This window comes from Centruroides vittatus, unplaced genomic scaffold (assembly GCF_030686945.1).
Source record: "Centruroides vittatus isolate TY-2023 unplaced genomic scaffold, ASM3068694v2 contig_3271, whole genome shotgun sequence".
NCBI classification, from domain to species: Eukaryota; Metazoa; Arthropoda; class Arachnida; order Scorpiones; family Buthidae; genus Centruroides; species Centruroides vittatus.
Window position 1 is genome coordinate 47971 of NW_027122102.1, and position 21195 is coordinate 69165.

General features: G+C 32.8%; 1 protein-coding gene across 2 annotated transcripts in view; it reads right to left on the reverse strand.

Moving 5' to 3' along the window:
- Positions 1-21195, reverse strand: part of LOC136973696 (uncharacterized) — a 35943-nt gene that overhangs the window by 11549 nt on the left and 3199 nt on the right. Inside the window, exons 2-4 of one of the 2 annotated variants that reach the window (XM_067268437.1) lie at positions 12722-12797; positions 10529-10596; positions 3299-3378 (exon numbers count right to left, since the gene is read on the reverse strand). In XM_067268437.1, the coding sequence (XP_067124538.1) occupies positions 3299-3378; positions 10529-10596; positions 12722-12776 (203 nt within the window). In that variant the 5' untranslated portion in view covers positions 12777-12797. Of the gene's footprint in view, positions 1-3283; positions 3379-10528; positions 10597-12721; positions 12798-21195 lie in introns of both variants that reach the window. The other variant, XM_067268436.1, reaches the window with a different exon arrangement.

Consider the following 21195-nt stretch of genomic DNA (forward strand, 5'->3'; position numbering starts at 1 on the left):
AGGTAGAAAATGATCTGCTTAGGTCCATTCTCACAGAAAAGCAAACTTAGGTCGTCTGAAGTTAACGCCATCTGTTGGACATAAAAGCCTTAATCCATATATAAATATATTTTTGAAAGGGGGGAAATGGTGATCTTCACATATGCCACAAACCTTCGCGGGAATGTATTAAACAACTTCCCAAAGTTTCATGGCAATCGGATAAATGGTGTGGTAATGCATGAAGGACAAACACACACACACACACACACACACACACACACAGACATACATTCGTTTTTATATATATAGATTTGTAACATATAATTTTATGACATGTATATATCAGGTCAGTCCATAAGTCCATGCCCATTTTTATAACCTTGAGAAAAATCTTGTTTTGCTGTTAAAAATGTCAGTCTAATGTGATAATTTTTACACTGAAGTGTTAAATTGGGTCTCATTCATATAATACTGTTTAGAATTGTGAACATTTCAGTTGTTTATTTTTGTTAAAATGGAAGTAATGGATGAATATAAAGACGTGTTTTACACTTTTTATTTTTAAGTGGTGAGAATGCTACAAATGCAGCCAAAAAAATAAATACTGTACATAATCAAATCGTAATTAGTGCAAGGACTGTGCAGAAGTGGTTTGAAAGATTTAGAAACAATGATTTTGTGTGGAGGATAAGGCTGGTACTGGAAGATCCGTTGACTTTGATGACGATGCTCTCTCTACACTAGTTGAAGTAGAACCATCTTTAACAGTTGATGAAATTGTGGAATGTTTAAATTCATCCCACGGAACTGTTCATAGACACCTACAACAAATCGGAAAAGTTTCAAAGCTAGGAAAATGGATACCACATGAACTGTCAATAGCTAACCAACAACAACGTGTAAACATTTGCACGTCTCTTTTATCCGGTATTGCTTTAGAACCTTTTCTTGGTATGCTGGTTACTGGAGACAAAAAATGGATCCTCTATAATAATATGATGAGAAAAAACAATGGATTGCGACAAGCAGCCAAAACAGACTGCAAAAGGTGGGTTGCATCCAAAAAAAATTCTTTTGTCTGTTTCGTGGGATATGTCAGATGTAATTCACTTTGAGCTGTTAGAACCTAATCAAACAATTACAGCTCAAATGTATTGTGAGCAATTAGAGCGTTTAAATGAAAAACTGAAAAAAAATTGACCATCGTTAGTGAACAGAAAGCAGGTTCTCTTGCAGCATAACAATGCCAGACCACACACTGCAAAAATAACTGTACAGAAACTTGAAAGCTACAACTGGGAAATTTTATCTCATCCACCATATTCACCAGATATTGCTCCCAATGATTATCATCTTTTTTGCAGTTTGCAGAATTTTTTAAAAGGGAAAACTTTTGAGGATGAGAACAATGTAAAAAAAGCTATTTCTGAATATTTTGATTCAAAACCAAAATCATTTTACAAAGATGGGATTAAAAAGCTACCATCAAGATGGCAAAAAATTGTACAAAATAATGGTGAATACATTATGGATTGAAATTAAATTTAATTACAATTTTTTGCTGCTTTTTTTGTAGATAAAAATACGCATAAACTTATGAACTTACTTGATATATGTTACAGTCAAAACACGTTTTTAGTTAGAACGCGTTTTAACTAGTTGAAACTAGTTTATACTGGATGTCTTTGTTAAAACCCGTTTTGTCTGGTTAAAACTAGTTTTAACTCAAATTCATTTTTGATTAGCAGTAAATTCTAGTTTTAACTAGACAAAACCCATTTTGTCTAGTTAATTTACTGCTGTACATGTTTTGATTTTAGATAAAACTAGTTTTAACTTTTAACATTAGTTAAAACTAATTTTAGCTACATAAATATGTTTAGGGGAAATAAATAAAGTTATGTATAGTGATTTGGGGAAGATGCCTAACATTACCTTATGAAGGAAATTATAGCGATAATTTGGGTTTTGGAGGCCTCTAACGAAAATATCATATTCTTGAGCAAGTTTTTCAAATAAAACTTTGGAGTACATGAAAAATAATTGTATATTGTGTTTGCAATGATGACTTTTTTACTGTCTGGCATTTTAGGCATCTCACTCCAAGTATCCGGTGAGATGCCAAATGCCATTAGGGTAAGATAACAAATATAATTGCATTAAATTAATTTTTGAATATCTTAACCAAATTTAATTTATTGCATATGTGGTACAAAGTACTTTATAGTAAGTATAACAGCGCAATATAAGTATTGTTAAGTTTCTGCCCATTCTAACGTGCTCTATAGCTAGCTGAAACCTCTTTTCAATCAAAAAACCTTTTTGAGAAGTCCTTATATAATTTCTATGCAAATTCTGCAATAAAACGAGAAAACAAAAATTTATTAAAAATAGGCATATTGGAATTCAATTAACAAAAACTAGGCATGTTACCCCAAGAAAAATGTGGAATCTTTCCCATTTGTCGGGGTAAGATGCCTAGCAGAGTCACGTGTTCTAGCGTGTTTGATCAGGATCAGCAGTAGCTCACAATGGAAACTTTAGAACCTTAACTGCATCACACATTAATTGTTTTTCGCAATTTTTAACAAATTCTATTTTAACTTTCAGTTTTAAAATGATTCTAGAAACATTTCACAACATAAACTTCGTTCTTATCTTGCTTTTATTCTTCTCAGATGTAGAAAATGAGGTAACGGTAGCCAACTACAGCTTTCCACACTCAATATTGGCCCAACGATTCATCATACAAACACATGACAATATCTGATGTCACCGTTTGGAAATATCAAAAAGTAGGCATCTTTCCCCGCTTACCATCTTACCCCGAATCACTCTATATGTTGCAGTCAAAACCAGTTTTTAATTAGGATGCATTTTAACTAGTTTATACTGGATGTCTTTGTTAAAACTAGAATTTACTGCTAGTCAAAAATGAATTTGAGTTAAAACTAGTTTTAACTAGACAAAACAGGTTTTAACGAAGACATCCAGTATAAACTAGTTTCAACTAGTTAAAACGAGTTCTAACTAAAAACAGGTTTTGATTGTAACATATAAAAATTATATAAGAATCTTGCTTTTAAATATTACATAGTATATATTTATGATTATTAATTAGATAGATGTATGATTAAAATATAGTATATTTAAATGGCAATGTCCAATTCAGAATAGAAAAAATTACATTCTATAAATTATTATTAAAAAAAAACAACATAATTGTCCTTTTAACCTGGTTGTGAGTACTCAAAAGCAAAAAAGGATTATTATTTTAATATAAATATTTATTTATACTTACTATATATCATGATACCTGATTTTTAGTATGTCAGGCCAACTGTTTTGTTTTTGGTCCAAAGATTTCTGATAATTTTTTCCATTACCATCACAAGGCTAAAAAAAATTAAATATATTCTTTATATCAATTATTAGCAAATCATGACCAAAAAATTATTAATTCAGAAAACTTAATTTCAGTTAAAGATTTCTTATCAATGCAATAACTGTTCAAAAACAATGTCCAGTTTTTCTGAATTTATTAAAAAATATATACATTTTATTTGTAGAGAATAAAAATTATGAAATTTCTTTACCAGCCAAGCATATATGAATATTTTTAGATTTATTACATTTAATGAATAATGTATGTTTATGTTTATAATCCTAAAGTTTATCTATATAGCAATACTTGTCAACTAATTAACAGTACATAATACTGAATTAAATGGTAGCAGAGATGTTTTCATATCAATACCCATCATTCATAAAAATATCACTTTTCAATAGAATTTTGACCAATTTTACTTTGTACCATCCATTTCAAAAAATTGCTTATATTCTTCATAGGAAATTGACATCTCTGAATATCAAACTACTACAGGACTAATAATTAACCTAATATGGTAGCTAAAATTCATTCTCTTCTGCAAAAGGTATAAAGAAATACATAGAGAGAAAAGATAATCATGACAACTGAATCAACATAACTAATTGATGATATACAGTGAATTTGCAGCAGCCGCAATAGCTTAGAAATCATTTTGTGTGTGTGTGTGTGTGATATAGGTTTGTATATTGGAAACTGTATCCCATTACCATCATTATTTTTCATGTTCAACTTACAATGGCTGTCCTGGAACAGAATTCCACTATAAATCAAAGATTTTCTTTATTATAATTAACTAGCTTACCTGTCGCGCATTGCTGCGATCTCAGAAGAAAAGAAATTCAAGCAAACTCGTTATGATAAAATTCAATTTGCATTTTATCATTTTTACTGAAACTTATTATTATTATTATTATCATGTTGGGTTAAGTGAGAGATACTCGGTTAACACCGGTGGCTATGTACTATGCCGGACCAAAGTCAAGGCATAGTAACCAAAACAAAAATTAAAGAAGTGTATCAGTGTGTGTGTCTGTATTCAGGAATTTTCTCACAATATGACATGTATTCAATATAGTGGCCTTCTGTAGTATGATGTATGTGTTTCTATTCAATTGTAACGTGCCCAGACTTTTGTGTAGTGTGTGTGGTATGACACCTGTAGAGGAGAGAACAACAGGTACAGTAAGCACCCTATCCATCCTCCACAGATGCCTTATTTCCAGGGCAAGTTCTGTGTACTTGCTAATTTTTTCAGTGCATGCGTTTTGTATATTGTGAGTGTTTGGAATGGATATGTCTATAATGTATGTGATTTTATTGTGTTTGTCAATGAGTGTGATGTCTGGTCTGTTGTGGTAAATTGTTTTATTTGTGATTACGGCTCTGTCATAGTACATTTTGTGCGTGTTGTTTTCCAATACTGTCTGCGGAATGTATTTGTAGTATGGTTCGTGGATGTCTACTAATTTGTGTTTCTTTGCAAGCTCTTGGTGTATTATATTTGCTACTTGATTATGTCTGTGTAAATAATCTGTCTGTGCCAAGAGCTTGCAACCAGAAGTGATGTGTTGTATAGTTTCTGGCATGATGTGACATTTTCTGCATGTGTCATTTGTGAGTGTTGCATCTTTGAGTATGTGTTTTCTGTAGTTTTTAGTATTTATGATCTGATCCTGTATGGCGATCATGAATCTTTCCGTCTCCCCAAAGAGGAATCTCCGAGCTAACCAGCTGTTTGACGCAGTTTTGTCAACAAAATCCTGGGCCAGATCATAAGGATGCCTGCCATGGAGTGCCTTTCGAGCCCACGATTGCTTAATGGTGTCTATGCTTTTTATATGTTGTGTTGTGTCCATATGATGTGAGTGTAAGTTTAATGGTGTGTTATTCGAGTCTGCTAGAGTTACTGCTTTATGTAATTGTGATGTTTCTTGTTTTTTATAGAAAAACTCTCGCAGTGACTGTATTTGTTTGTAGTGAAGGTTAACTATGTCAATCAGGCCACGTCCGCCATCTTTACGTGGAAGGATTAATCTTTCTGTGGCAGATTTAGGATGATGTTGTTTATGCTTAGTAAGTGTTGTTCTTGTTTTCCTTTGGAGTTGCTCAAGATCTGTGTGAGTCCAATGTATAACTCCAAAAGAATATGTGAGTACTGGAATGACATATGTGTTTATTGCTTTAACTGTGTGTTTTGCATTTAACTGTGTTCTGAGAATAGCATTTAACCTACTTTGGTATTCTTTAATTAATCTTTGCTTTATTTGTGTATGTTCTGTTAGTTTGGCCTGTTGGAATCCTAAATACTTATAGAACTCGCCCTCTTCCATGGATTCAATAACGTCTCCATTTCCAAGTGCAAAATCTTCTTTCTTCAGGATTCCTTTTTCTATGTGAACTGTTTTGCATTTATCTAGGCCAAATTCCATTTGTATGTCCTTGGTGTATGAATGTGTGATTTGTAGGAGTTGATGAAGTTGTTTTTGTGTGGATGCATAAAGTTTTGTGTCATCCATGTACATGAGATGTGACAGTGTATACTGTGTTGTTTTTTCATGTCTGATATTGTAACCATATTGCGTGTTGTTTAACATGTTGGATAATGGGTTCAGGGCTAAGCAGAACCAGAGAGGACTCAAGGAATCTCCTTGAAAAATTCCTCGCCTAATAAAAATTTGGTTTGTTTGTATGCAAGTGTTACTAACCCTGAGATGTAGTGTTGTTCTCCAGTGCTGCATAGTGTTTTGAAAGAATGCAATGAGTGATGGATGTATTTTGTACATATGTAGAATATGTAGCAGCCAACTGTGTGGAACGACTGTCGAATGCTTTTCTGTAGTCTATATAAGCCATGTGTATGTTTCTGTGTTGTTTGTGTGCTTGCCGTAGAATGACTGAATCTATGAGTAACTGTTCTTTGCATCCCCTGTGATTTCTACGGCAACCTTTTTGTTGTTCTGTTAGAATGTCGTGTTCTTCAACATGTTTGTATATTTTGTTTGCAATACAGGATGTCAATAATTTGTAGAGTGTTGGAAGACATGTAATTGGTCTGTATTGTGTGGGGTCTGTGGTATTGTTGTTTTTAGGTTTCATGTAGGTGATGCCCTGAGTAAGAAAATTTGGCATGTCTTGTGGATTGATGATGATGTGTGTTAGGTGTTTAGCTAGTTCCTGGTGCAGTGATGTAAACTTTTTGTACCAGAAATTGTGAATGTTGTCTACACCAGGTGTCTTCCAGTTGTGTGTTCTGTTAACAGTGCATTGGAAATCATGTATGTTTATTTCAGCACAGGGCATAGTTGGTATGTTGTGCAAGTTTCTGTTCTCCTCCTCAATCCAGCCTGCATCAGCATTATGTGTGACAGCACTGGACCAAAGAGAAGACCAATATGTTGTGAGTTCTTCTTCTGTTGGTGTGCCACTGTGCTGTGTATCAGTGTTTGCTTTGTTATTAATTTGTCTGTAAAAGAGTTTTTCATTGTTTGTAAATAATTTATTTTGTTGTTTTCGTAGTGTACATGTTTTGTAACGTTTGAGTCTACGTGCTTTGGCAGCAAGTTTTTGTTTTAGTGTATCAATGTATTCTGTAATGTGTGTGTTGTGATGTTCATGTTTTGTATGTGTTTTTATTTTCTTGAAAATGTTTTTGAGCTGTTTCCTTAATTTGGGTGTTATGTTGATTTTAGTGTATTGTGTCAGCCTGCCTAATTGCTGTCTAATGTCATTTATTTGTATTTTTATTCTTCTCTGCCAGGCAGGCTTGTGATAGTATTGTGTTTTCTGTGTATTTGTCTGTGATTGTACTTTCAGTCCATGGTGTGTCACTACTGTGACTGCCCCAGCATAAACTAATGTATGAATGTCTGAGAGTGTAGAAGTTAAATGAATGTAGTGTGGTAGTAAGTGAATGTTTACATAATTTAGTGTTTTTCCTACTTCCTTTGACGTGTTGATTTTTGGTATTCGTGGTCGTTGTGTGGGATCTGTGCCTGTATATTTAGTGAGTGTTTCCTGAAATATAAGTGAGAGCGTATTAACTAAATCCATGTCTATGTTATCAGTGATGGACGAGGAAGTGTCTGTAGTATCATTAGTGGTAATTGTTGTATGTGTGTTATTATCAATGCTTGTTGCTGGATTATCCTGACAGGTTACGTGATCTTCATTAATGTTAGATGTTTCTGTCTGTTGATGTATTTGATCAGCAACCTGTTGTTTGATAAGTTCAAGTGTTGTTTGTGGAATAAGGTTGTTGTGTATAATTGTTCTTTTTTGATCAACAACTCTTTGTTCAGTGACAGTGAGGTGAGGATATTGTTGTGTGAATTTATGGTGTAGTTGTTGTCTGTATGCTGTCATGTTTGTTTCGAGTTTTGTGATGGTGTAGTAAGTACGGATGATAAACTCGTTCATTTCATATTGTCCATTTCATCTGCTGGCATGGTTTTCCAGCCTTTGTGGTCTGTGGATGCATTGCCACAGAAACACCAAGGCTGGGTTGGTTCCTCACATCTGTTGAGGGCATTGCAGTAGCCATGCTTGGGCCGGTGCTGCTTTCGCCACTGGTAACCAGGGGAGACTGTGGCCTATTTTTCAAACGTGAGCCTCTGCCTAACCCACGAACGCAAACCTTGTTAACCCGGGCAACGTCCGAGCCGGTATCACACTTTGATCTAGTTATCACCATAATAAATATCTCCACAGAATGTGGGTGTGGTCACTCTTAGCTTCATTTCTCCCCATAGACCTTATTGGCATGGGTGTCCCTACCAGGAGCTTATGCTCCAGCCTGCATTGCCCTATGGATCAGTAAAATTACTGGGCTCTCCCACCACGACCAGGTGGTGGCCACGGGAGAGTTGTTGTTGTTGTTATTATTATTAATAATTTTCATCGGGAAAACATTTCAAAGTGTTGTTTCAATTCTATTTATTTATTGGAGTGCTTGTGGATACACGATATTTTTTGTTTTTCTGTCTGGTGCGTACACAAATAAATCAGAAGGTTTTCCGACGCATGAGTTGGCCACATACAGTTGTCCATGTGAGAAGCACGGATTCTCCAAATCTAGCCCACACACTTGCAACAATTGTTCTTGTGCTTTGTTGATGGTCATTGCAAAAGCGATTTGCACCGGAAACTGCAAACGTTTGAATTCAAATGGCATATCCGTTGGGACCATTGGAATACGTGGCAACAGTACATCTTCCCCCTTGAATTTCCCATTCAAAATTGTAGCTTCGATGACATTGTTTATCATCTTTTTCACCGAAAGTCTTGTACCATTGCAAAGTCATGGTAGATTGATGTTTCGGAGAAGAATGATAGGCACACCAATTTTCAATGTTAAAATGTACAGTGGCATTCCTGGCAAATCTAGTGAATCCAAGAATTCAGTTGGGTAACTGACAACTTCGTCTTGATTCATAACAGTGTCGATGGACTTATACATTGTCGCTTCACCCGGTATTCTGTTTTGAATGCTGAAGTTGATGTCATTGACATCGTTGTTCTTAGCTGCTAATATAGCACATGTACTGAGCCACTGATGATTTTTGTAATTCCACACGATATTTGGGAAAACCTTTTAAATCAATTCATCTTTGGTTGATGTCAACTTACAAAAGTTTGTTGGCAATGTGATACATTGTGTAGATCTGTCTATTGCCATCTTCCCATTCCCAATATCCAGCAATTGTTTTATGAAACGTTCGGCGGATACATCATTTTGTAGTTCAACATTTATATTGGTTTTCAAAGTCAATTTCTTTACATGTTGCCATAGAACTGATGATTTGAGGCATGCATTAAGTTCATCAGTGGGTGTTGAACGTGGTATAACTGCCAGAGTTTGTCAAAAATCACCAGACAATAAAATGAGTGCTCCCCCAAAGGGCTGTCCATTTCCCCTCAAATCTTTCAGTGTATGATCAAGCACTTCCAATGCTTCAATTATTATGCCTTTGTGTCCTTTTTCATAACTTAATCTTTGTATACTAGTACATTTATCAATTAACAGGACTTATTATACTGGAAATTTATGGATGCAGATATTTAGTCTTACAGATCAGAAATAATATTTATTTAGTTCACCTGAACACATACACTTTAAGCTTGTGTTTCGGACATTTGTCCCTCCTCAGCAGGCATTCAAACAGCACTTTAGATTCTGTACTTCCGAACTTCTTTACAAATCCAAATATACTTGTAATCCACATTAACCATATAATTTGAAACGTATACATCTTTGATTATTCTTTTTCACTTAATCTATATTTTTTTTAAATTTATATAATATATAAAAATTATAAGTTAAACATGAAAAATAATCATGGTAATGGGATACAATTTTCAAGGCCACACAAGCCCTTATTGCATATGTACCATGTTTATTGTTATCAGTTTCTGTACATGTGTCCCACAATACAATGCTGTTTAGGTGTATAGCATTTCAAATCAAATAATTAATTATGGTATTTCATTAACAAAGTTTTACAAAAACATATAGATAGTTAACCAAGTTCATAAGAATAAAAAATTATATCAAACAAATACTGCAATCTTTGTGTGGAACTGACATTATTATTACTTCATCTTAATCTTATTATAAAATTGAAATTAGAAAGTGTGATAATCTTCAAATTAGCAGCTTTGCATAATTTGATGAATTTTGATAATTAGATTTGGTTTTGCTTTTTGGGTGTGTAGTAATTTTTCATGTTTTTATGATATTTTGTAAGTTCTTGAGATAATTGGTAATCCAAGTTTGTCAATTATGCTTGCTGTCAATTGCTCATGAAATATTATTTTTGTATTTAAGCTATTGTAGCTGTTGCAAATTCATGATCAATTGTTTATGATCAATTAGTCATGTTGATTCAGTTGTCATGATTATCTTTTATCATTACTGAGCAACAAATAAATTTCATTTTCTGGGAATGTTATGTTTATGTAATGTTATATTTAATAACATTCCATAATCTTTAACTGCAAACTAAAAATCTTTATTGAGAAATTCTCTAAATTTTTAAAGTAATTTTTTAGTTTATCTGTACTTAAAAGTATTTTTTGAAAATTAAAGTGTTTTCATAATTAAATAATTGTAAGTGTTTAAAATTTATTAAAATAAATTATGCAAATTTATACCCTTACCAAAATTACAGTGACAACTTCAGATTTGATGTTACCATTAGGATAAAAAAGATCATTAAAATCTTCAACTAAAAAAAATAAAATGCATACATATATATATAAACATGATAATATTTATTCTGTTCAAATAATGTTAACAAGAAGAAAAAAAATAAATATAAATTATAAACTATGAATGTAAATTTAGTGAATATAATAAACAACATATAACATTCTAATCAAAATTATATATACAGTCGAGTCCACATAAGTTGACACCCGGATAACTCAACACCATCAGTTAAGTAGTCAGTTTTCTGTGGTCCCGGCTGACTTACATAGGCATTAATGTTAAAAAACTCCAGTTTACTCGACACCGTTTAACTCGTCACCACTGGATAAGTCGACATACTTTTGCTGTCCCACACTCCGATAAGTCGTCACCCCCTCCTGAAAAAAAAAAAAAAAATGAGTTTGCACCACACGTGCAGAGTGAATTCATTTTTTTTCAGGAGGGGAACTGGATTTATTTATTAATATATAATAATATAATATTATTATTAAAATATATATATATATATATATATACATATTAATAAAAATGCCTTAACATTTTATGTATTTTTATGTATAAAATAATAACAGATAAACAAAAAGAAAATATACAATCTACATCAACGTCACACCAGAATCCAATTTTGCATTTTCTCATGCCAGAGGCATTAAGAATCCTTAGACATTACTTGCCAACAATTGACAATTGCAAAGATGATGTTTTCAAGGCATTCGTGATCATTGAAAAAGAAAGTCGAGACAGTTAAGTGCTCAAAACAAACAACACTAAATGAATTTTTCAGTTTTTCATCTACAGAGTAATTGTAAATGGAGGACACAATGTATTGTAAGACTATACAGTAGAGCATCGATTATCTGACTCAATTGGGGACTGGGGTTGGTCGGATAACTGAAAAAACGGATAACCAAAAAGTATGAAAAAATACATTATTAGTATATTAGTTTATCCCATGTAATTAGTATATTAGTATATCGCTATTAACCTACTTCGCATCAAATTTTCATCGATGTTAAGCCTAACAAAATTTTCTAAAAATAATGATTATCTCTGTTGTATTGTTAAAAATTATTTCTTTATTTTGCACAAAATAAATACAAAAATGAAGACAGAGTAGAAAATTAAACCTCGTTTAAATACTGGCTCCCTTTCACAGTCAGGAGAGAGTTGCCAGCTAAAACACGCAAAAATAATATTAAAGTAGCCAAGACATAGCCAAATATTGTAGCGCCACATCGCTAGCGAACAACTGAATTTGTAGACTAGAACACGGTCAGTTAACCGATGTGACGGTTGATCGGGGGTCAGATAATCAATGCTCTACTGTACAACACACTACTGTATTTTCCTAATTGTAGTTTTGTGGTTTTTTTTTTTCCAATTTTGCTTTAGTCATCACATTGGATAACTCAACACATTTCCACTTCCCCTTGGAGTGTTGACTTTTTTTTTTTTTTAACTCTTTCCGCCCTGTGGGCACTAAGAGGGCCTCTTTTAGAAAGCCCATTATGGGTTCGGCCAGGCCCACAATGGGGCGATTGGGTGGTGAGGGACGGGGCCCAACATATCTGAACGAACCACCCCCCTTAAAAATTCCTGGAGATTATTTGACCCATTTGAATTCGATCCCGGGTCCCCCAGAGCGGTAGGCTGCCACCTTGACTGCTCGCCCATCCGGCCGTAGGGGTGTCGACTTGTGCGGAGTTGACTGTATATATATATAAATTAACATATACACAACAATCAAAAAAATTATAATTAAATAAAGTCATACAGAAATTACTTATTATTAGTAAATTAAAATTATTATTGCAAATTTTTCTTTAATAAATTACAAACTATATTTAATTACAATATTTGTAGAACAAATATCATATCACCCAACAACTTAATAATAAAAGTATTCTATAATCTTTTCTAGAATAACAATGGAGTCTATGTTCATTAATATATATATGCAAAGGAACATAGTTCTGTCATTACAAAAGAGAACATAAAACATATATTAGAAAATTATAAGATGCATTTAAACTGTTATAATCTATTTGAAATTTCTAACACTTTTTCAAGAAATTTGAGATTATAAAAAAAGTATGACATTGTGTGAAGTTTAAATATCAATAAAATTATTAATATATTACCTTTTATACATCTTTGTTCATTTTTTGTTTTTGTAACTAATTCATTAAAAACCATATTTCAGTTGTGAGAACAAACCTGAAATAAAAATAAATCAATGATTTATTTATATTAAGACTCGAGTAGAAATGTTTCTATTTAGAAAATTTTTAAAATTTATAATGTAGGTCACAATGTGGGTAAACATGAGACACTTTTCAAAACTTTTGTAACAGCATTTGTTAGGATCAGTATTTTACAAAGAGAAATACAGTGGGTGATTGATTAACAAACATAATCCGTTCCAAGACTTTGTTCACTATCCGAATTGTTCATTAAGACCATTGTTCTGACATCCTCCCACTTCTTCAAAAGATGTTTAATAGTAGATATCGGCCTTAATCCTCTTTTTCAGAAGAAAACATCTCGCAGAGTTTCTTGGTGTTCTGTCGTCAGATCAGTTTCAGGTTCCATTATAAGCTCTTCAATGTTCTTTATTTCTCAGGTGTGATTTTTGTTACTCCTTTAGCTGCTTGAATCTTCTTCATTATACAGTATGTTTCTTAGATAAGATTGAACTGCAGCCTACTGTAGACCTGTTCAAGCCATACTGCCCAGCAACATCAGACATCATCTACCCATTATATTCTCACCTTTCGAAAATAAAAACCAACACAAAACTTAACGAGTACCCGCCCGACAGTCTTGCGAATACTATAAAAGAATTGTTTGTCAGAAAAATAAAAGGCTGGAATTACAAGGAAGAGTTTCAAAGTTTGGAGGAATACTATCTGATCAGTATATACCAGGTTGAGCGTCGATGTCAACGTCTCCCGCTCTCCGAAGTTTCAAATTGTTGCCTGAAGGAAAGACTAATCGGTATTCATTATTTTGCGCTGTTTCTTCTTGTATTTGTTCTGTGAGGTGTTCTGAACATGTGTTTGCTGTCCGAACATAAAAATCTTTTGCCAAAGTGTTCGTTATCCAATTTGTTCATTAACCGATCACCCACTGTACATGACAAGGTCTACAGATGGTGTTAGAATCTAATGGAGTATTCATTTTTTCTGTATGTATGAGAAATGTTGAGCAAAAATTTTTTCCTTGTCTCATATTTTCTTTCAAAAGATAAAATATGAGACACTGGGAGGTGAAAAAGGAGACACCCATTATATCACCATAAGGACTTGCCTATGCCAATAGGGACATTAATAATAAGGTACTACAGGTTGAATGCAAGACATTTTTGTATAAAATATTGCTCCATGATATTTAGTTCCCAAGATATATAATTTTTAAAAATGATTTTTTGTACAGCCTATTTTCTTGACATTTCATATGAAAATTTTCAATTGAAGTAGATAAGATTAAATATTCATCATTAAAAATTACTCTGTAGTTGTGTACAATATAAAAGTGTAAAATAAAACAAAATTTTTAAAGACAGGTCTAGGTTTAAGTGATTTTATTAACCTTTGTGAACAAAATATATTACAATACCAACTATTTTATATTACAAATAGTAAATTTATATGATATAAACCTAAATTAAATGTTTAAAGAATAAAAAGATAACTAAACTGAGTTAATAACTCAGTAGACTATAGGAAAGGAGAAAAGGAAAGGAAGGAAAAGGAAAAATACAGTATAATGCAAATTAGTAAATACACTTTTTTCACAAATATTTCGAATGCACTGTGTCCTCCTTCAGCAGAAGACAAACTACTTCCCTTTCTCCTCTCCTATAATGAATTATTAATAGTAAACAAACAAAGCTTCATTCAAGGGCCTATTAAAAGAGATATTAACATGGAAAAGTAATAAGCCTACCACTAATTAAAGAAAATTTACACAACTAGCCTAGTCTAAATAAAATAGACCTACACCAAAATAAAATGTTTTAGAACAATTGATTATTTATTTAATTAGCCTGGAATAAAAATAATGAAGAAAATAAAACTATAGCCCTGCTGTTTTCTGTGTATTAATATTAAGGTTAAATTAGGTGTAGACTTATTACATTTCAAAAATATTAATAGGTTGAATTTAAATAATAAATTTTCATGGAAATCAATGACTGGTAAATAAAATCTGGTGTCTCATTTTTTACCTATGGTGTGTGTCACTTTTTGCCTAAAGTGTGTCTCATTTTCTATCTCATTTTGAAATACACAAAATTCAGACAAAAGATGATATATGCAATAAAAACAACTAGCAGCTAAAAGTTGCATTTATATACTACATACAAATTTCTAATTAAATATCCATGTCTTTTGCAGACATATACAGAGCAAAAGTTAGTTGAACTGACAGAAAAGTTTTTGCACCTATTTTTGTAGTGTTTCTTAAAAATTAAAAGACTCAATGAAACCATAGTCATTTTCATTCAGAAAAGTTATATGTTAAAAAGCACTAAATAAACTTTATTTTGTATTAGTACAGGACAGATCAGACATAGATTAAGTCAAATTTCACAACTGTCTCATATTTACCCACATTGACCCTAAATTTTCTAAATTTTATGGCTTCATTTGGCATTTCTATAAAAATATTTCTTCAAAATCCATATTCAAAACCATTTTCTTCATGAATTTTCAGTCAATTGTCGTTACTGTTTACCTGTCTGGGCAATGACTGCTACATACTTGTTTCATAAAGTACAATCTGAATTAGATAAAGTTTATTCCCTGATATATAAATTTTGTAATATACCTTATACCAATAACCATAATGTTGCAAGAGTTTGCCTTGGTCTTCCTAACCTTACAAATTGTTTGAAATACTTTAATGGTCAAATCACAAACTACTGGTTAGGTCTCCACATTCCAACTGTAAGAACCCACAATACATCCTGCTTTTTCATCCCGTTCTTTTGCCTTTCTCTCTCACAAAGATCTTTTTTTCTACTGCATAACCTCTCATATATATCCTGTGGAACAGTATCTATATCATGACTTTAACTTTTTTTAAAAATAAGTGTAAATCCATTCTGTATAATACATAATGTAATTGTGCTTTTTTTCTGTTTATATTTTTTATTATGTCTTTAATTCTTTGTTAATATTTTATTGGGGTTTTATTTTTGTTATCAGGGGGTTGGAATCCAATCATTTCCAACTGTAGATAAATTAATAAATAAATCTCTCCTAAAAATCATTGATATCCTACAATAGTTTTAAACCATCTCTATAAAAGTAAAAATATATCAGAGTTACTCCTTGCAGATTCAAGAGCAACTCTGATATATGACTTCTTTACCTCATGTAAAGCTAGAGCTATGCAAATTGTAAAAATATAAAAACAAAATATTAAATTATATTTTAAAACAATGTTTAAAATGTAGAGTTTTCTTCTTTAAAAGAGAAGACTAAAGGTGCTTATCATAACATGTGGTAATGCTCTACAGCAGCAATTCTCAACCTTCTTAGCTCCGCGACCCCTCAAATAGTAAATATAAATAGAATTAATATTTTGTGACCCTGTCCCTTTCTAAAGCGTGGCAATTCTTAATGAAAGATAGCATGTAATTATATTTATTGTCTCCAATTTTTACCGTTAGGAGGTCAAGCGGTTATACGGGTTGAAGATTTATAGTACGGAGAAACACGTGCTCAGGGAATTAGGTAATCGAACACCTTCGAAAGGGAGGTTTGAAGGTCAATATACAGCTCGCAACGGTCATTTATCGAATGCCTGAGGAAGTGCCTGGAAGGGGCAACAAAAATGTTAGCGAATTTTAGAACAAATTTTACTCCGGTTAATAGGTTGGAGATAGCGTTGAATGTTTATAAGTTTATAATAAATGATTTTTTCTCATAAAATGATTTCATTATTGTTTCGCAACCCCCCCCCAATATGATCGTGACCCCCAGGTTGAGAAACGCTGCTCTGCAGTAAAGCTCTGCCACACATGTAATGTTAAAGTGCCAACTTTGATCCTTAATATCTTCATGACTAATGAATTGACTTGGATAAAATTTAAAATAGTGTTTATGATGAGTACTATGGACGTCTTAAATTGATTAAATTCATTGGATTGTTTTGGACTTACACAACTAGCATTTTGTCTCCTAGATTTATGAGATTGAGATAGAATATGAAATAATTAATACAACAGTGTAGCAGCATTACAAACACGATTTATTAGCATAATTAAGACGTACTCGCTAGTACTTTCAATAGTTAACAGCCACCATCCACAGGTAAAAAAGAATCGAATGCAAGTAATTTTCAAACTTTCAGTTATCGGAAATGGACTTTTTTCAAGTTATCTAAGGCATGTGGATAAAATACAGAACAAAATTAAATTAAATTAAAATGTTAATATGAATGCATATTAAAGATAAAAGAACATAACCCGTTCCAAGACTTTGTTTGCTATCCAAATTGTTCATTAACCGATTATCGATTTACCATAGGTTTCAATGGGAATTTAATTAATTCATTCCGGAGACCCCAAAAAATAAAAAAATATATACTTTCTTACTATGTTTATTTATATGTAATAATAAAAATACATATATACACAGTCTTGCAATTTTATTAGTCATGTTTTTCCGTTTGAGGGGGTTAAAGAATCTGTCTAATGTCAATTGCTTTTCTCTCTTCTTCAGGAATTTTCAGAAGTAATTACAGTGGTACCTCGTATAACGTACTTAATCCGTTCCAGGTGCACGTTCGTTAAGTGAAACGTCCATTATACAAAACGCATTTTCCCATAGAAATACATGTTAAAACATCTAATTCGTTCCGCAGCATAAAATAACCGTACTGTATCATAAAAAAATGAACACGGGGTGCGTTCTTTTATTCCTCCGCGTAACTCTGCACGAGCAACATCCATTAAAAAATTCCTGCGGAACGCGTTCCTAAATTCCGGTGGGAGTGCACGCCGTCGAATGGCAAAAACGGCCGCTTGTAGCAGTAGTTTACGGTGAAAAGCAACATGGCGTCCTCCATGGCTAAGATAGTTTCGTTTCCGGGTCCATTATGTGGTTTTATGAATGAGAATTTAGAAATTGTGAAAGCACAAGTTAGCGCACGTGATGATGTAAGTGTCTTTACGAATTTTTTTTCGAGGCTATTTTGAATGCTCTTTCAACAAATAATCCATTTTATTGTTAAATTGGGACCCTTCTTTTGCCTTTTAAAGCTCATAGTTTAGAATTATAGATTCCTCCATCACGATACTATCGATAGTGCGGACGCCACCATCTTTCTTTCTTTCACCATCATTCCTAAATGCCTACAAACAGCAGCGCACTCCCGTAGTAGCGGAGACGCAGAGCTACCGCTATTAAAGAATGCACCCATGGAGCAGTCACTAATTATGCCAGAAAGTCCGTTGTTCGCAGCCAGTCCGTTGCTCGAGTCACGTAACGGCCAAACAGAAAGTCCATTGTTTGCAGCGTCCGTTATTCGAGGCGTACGTTATACGAGGTCACCACTGTAATAGCATTGTAATTGTAGAGATCCCTCAACCTGGTTTGGATGCCATTCTAAGACCATCGTTCTGACATCCTCCCACTTCTTCAAAAGATGTTTAATAGCAGATATCGGCCTTAATCCTCTTTTCAGAATAAAAAAAACATCTCGCAGAGTTTCTTGGTGTTCTGTCATCAGATCAGTTTCAGGTTCCATTATAAGCTCTTCAATGTTCTTTATTTCTCAGATGTGATTCTTGTTACTCCTTTAGCTGCTTGAGTCTTCTTGATTATACTGTATCTTTCTTAAATAGGATTGAACTGTGGCCTACTGTAGACCTGTTCAAGCCATACTGCCCAGCAGCATTAGGCATCTTCTGCCCACTCTCTACCTTTGCTATTATACTCTCACCTTTCAAAAATAAAAACCGATACAAAACTTAACAAGTGCTCACCTGACAGTCTTGCAAATACTATAAAAAAAATTGTTTCTGTCAGAAAAATAAAAGGCTGGAATTACAAGGGAGAGTTTCAAAGTTCAAAGGAATACTATCCGATCGGTATATACTGGGTTGAGCATCGATGTTGACGTCTCCCACACTCCAAAAAGTTTTGAATTGTTGCCCGAAGACAAGGGAAGGGCAATCGGTATTCATTATTTTATGTCACTTCTTGTGTTTGTTCTGTGAGGTGTTCGTTATCGATCATGTGTTCATTGTCCGAACATAAAAATCTTTCGCAAAAGTGTTCGTTATCCGATTTGTTCATTAAGCAATCACCCACTGTATTTTATCTGTGCTAAAAATCATTGATATCTACAATGATTTTAAACCATCTCTATAAAAGCAAAAATATATCAGAGTTCATAGCCTTATCACTAAGTAAATTCTGAAGTTACTTCTTTTATTTGCAGCCTTATCACTACATAAATTCTGCAATTACTTCTTTTATTTGCAGAGTGCTCCTTCCATTCATTCAGACATTAGTAAACAATGAATTACAACTTTTCAGTAGGATGGTGAGCAATGCTGGTTATTCTCCTTCCAGGTTTCATTATCTCTATAATTGGTCAAGAACAAGTTGTTTCCACAGACTTTCCTCTGCACTAAGGATGAAATGATAGTAGTACATCCCCAATACTGTATTTAGGCCCTATATCACTAAGAGTAGCACGTCTTTTTAGAAAACATGGCTTTACCTATAGCTCCCCAACCTACACTACAAAGAACATTATGAAATGATAGAGACAAGCTAACATTAAATGAAGAATTGTAAGTCTACAAAATTCCATTACAACACATACTCTCAGGGAAAGAAATTATTTACATTGGGCTACTACTAGAATGTTATAGTCCCATATCCTGAAATATCATGATGATATTAAAAACAACAGACTAGCAACTGAGTTATCTAAAAGAGTACTAGACCAAGGTTATCTACCACATTTGGCATGCACCAAATCACTTAAGCAGTGCTATGATTGAAGGGAGTTATTTATATGGAAGAACCTTTATATATCCACAATAACACCATGCAATGCACCTACCATAGAAATCCAGCAATTGAGGGTAACCTTATTCAAACAATTCAATTTGTAATTTTATATTTATGTATGTACTTCAATCATATATATCTTACTAAATTGGTTTTTAAAGGCTTTTGGAAATATGACATAAATTACAACATATTTCTATAATTTTTTGAAAATATTTTAATTTCATTTCATTTTGTTCTATATTCTATCCATGTGCCTTAGATAACTTGAAAAAGTCCATTCAAATAACTGAGTTTGAAAATTATTTGTATTTGATTCTTTTTTGCCTGAGGATGGTGGCTGTAAGCTATTGAAAGTACTAGTGAGTGCATCTTAATTACATTAATAAATCGTGTTTGTAACACTGCTACACTGTCGTGTTAATTATTTCATATGATTGTTGGTGTAAAGTGAATTTTTATGAGAGAGAATAGCAATACCAAGCTACCAACCAATCCACGAGCCTGCATACATTTAATAGCTTGTTGAGAATGACTACCACCTATTTTGGAGGCTTTATTTAAAAATATTGAGTATTTATAAAACAATAGTCCATTTTTCAAATTTTGGCATATTATTGGCCAATCACTTTTCACATGACTTGACTGCAAGCTATCATAAGGCTGTTGGGTGAATATAGAATTATAAAAACTGTTCTATAAGGAAGTTATTTATGACTGAAAAATACTTGAAATTCTGGTGGAAAAAACTGATGGAATGAGGTTGAAAAATAAAGCTCAGTGAAACATCTAAGTGAAAAACTTATGAAAGTTGTGGCATAAGAATATAGGAAACAGAGTTGACAGTAAAACTCAACATGTGAATAAAGTACACATTATACAAACTAGATAAGTAAGTTTACAGCTGCAGGAAACTTTGGATGGAGAAACCATGATAATAAATCAGGAAAACAGGCATTGTCACAGAAAAGACTGTGAGCTTTATTTTGTGCCTTAAAGTTGTTGCAGCTAATTTTGCTGAACATTAGAGCATCTTTGAGCAATATTAGCAAAGGGCACATGATCTCTCAACATTGTAAATTAACAAAACTAAACTATTTAATAATATATAAACTAGAGAAATTATATTTAGTGACTAAAAATAACCTTTAACCGGGAGTTGATATAGTGGGATGTGACAAAGCTCAACACTTTCCTAAAGACAATAATTTTTAAATTTTACTGAGTTGTCATGAGTGCAATCAAGTACCTTCCTAAAACATATTGTTTAATGTGTGATTAATAGTTCAGTCGAAATTTAACAACAGTAAGAGTACGACATCTTCAAAGTCAACTGGGAAACCATCTTGTCACTAATGTTATAAAAATTTTGCTATATTTTCATATAACATAAGACTAAAAGTTGTTGATAAAAGTTAATTATTAAGTTCATTTGTTTATATATTAGTTAAGTATGGGTTCTTTTGAAAAAGAGCAAGTGCATTTAAGAAATTTATCAGAAGACTTTGATGTTATATCAGATTATATTGATTCTGATGATGTGAGGAAGATCATATAGGTGAGAACAAAATTAGCAATGA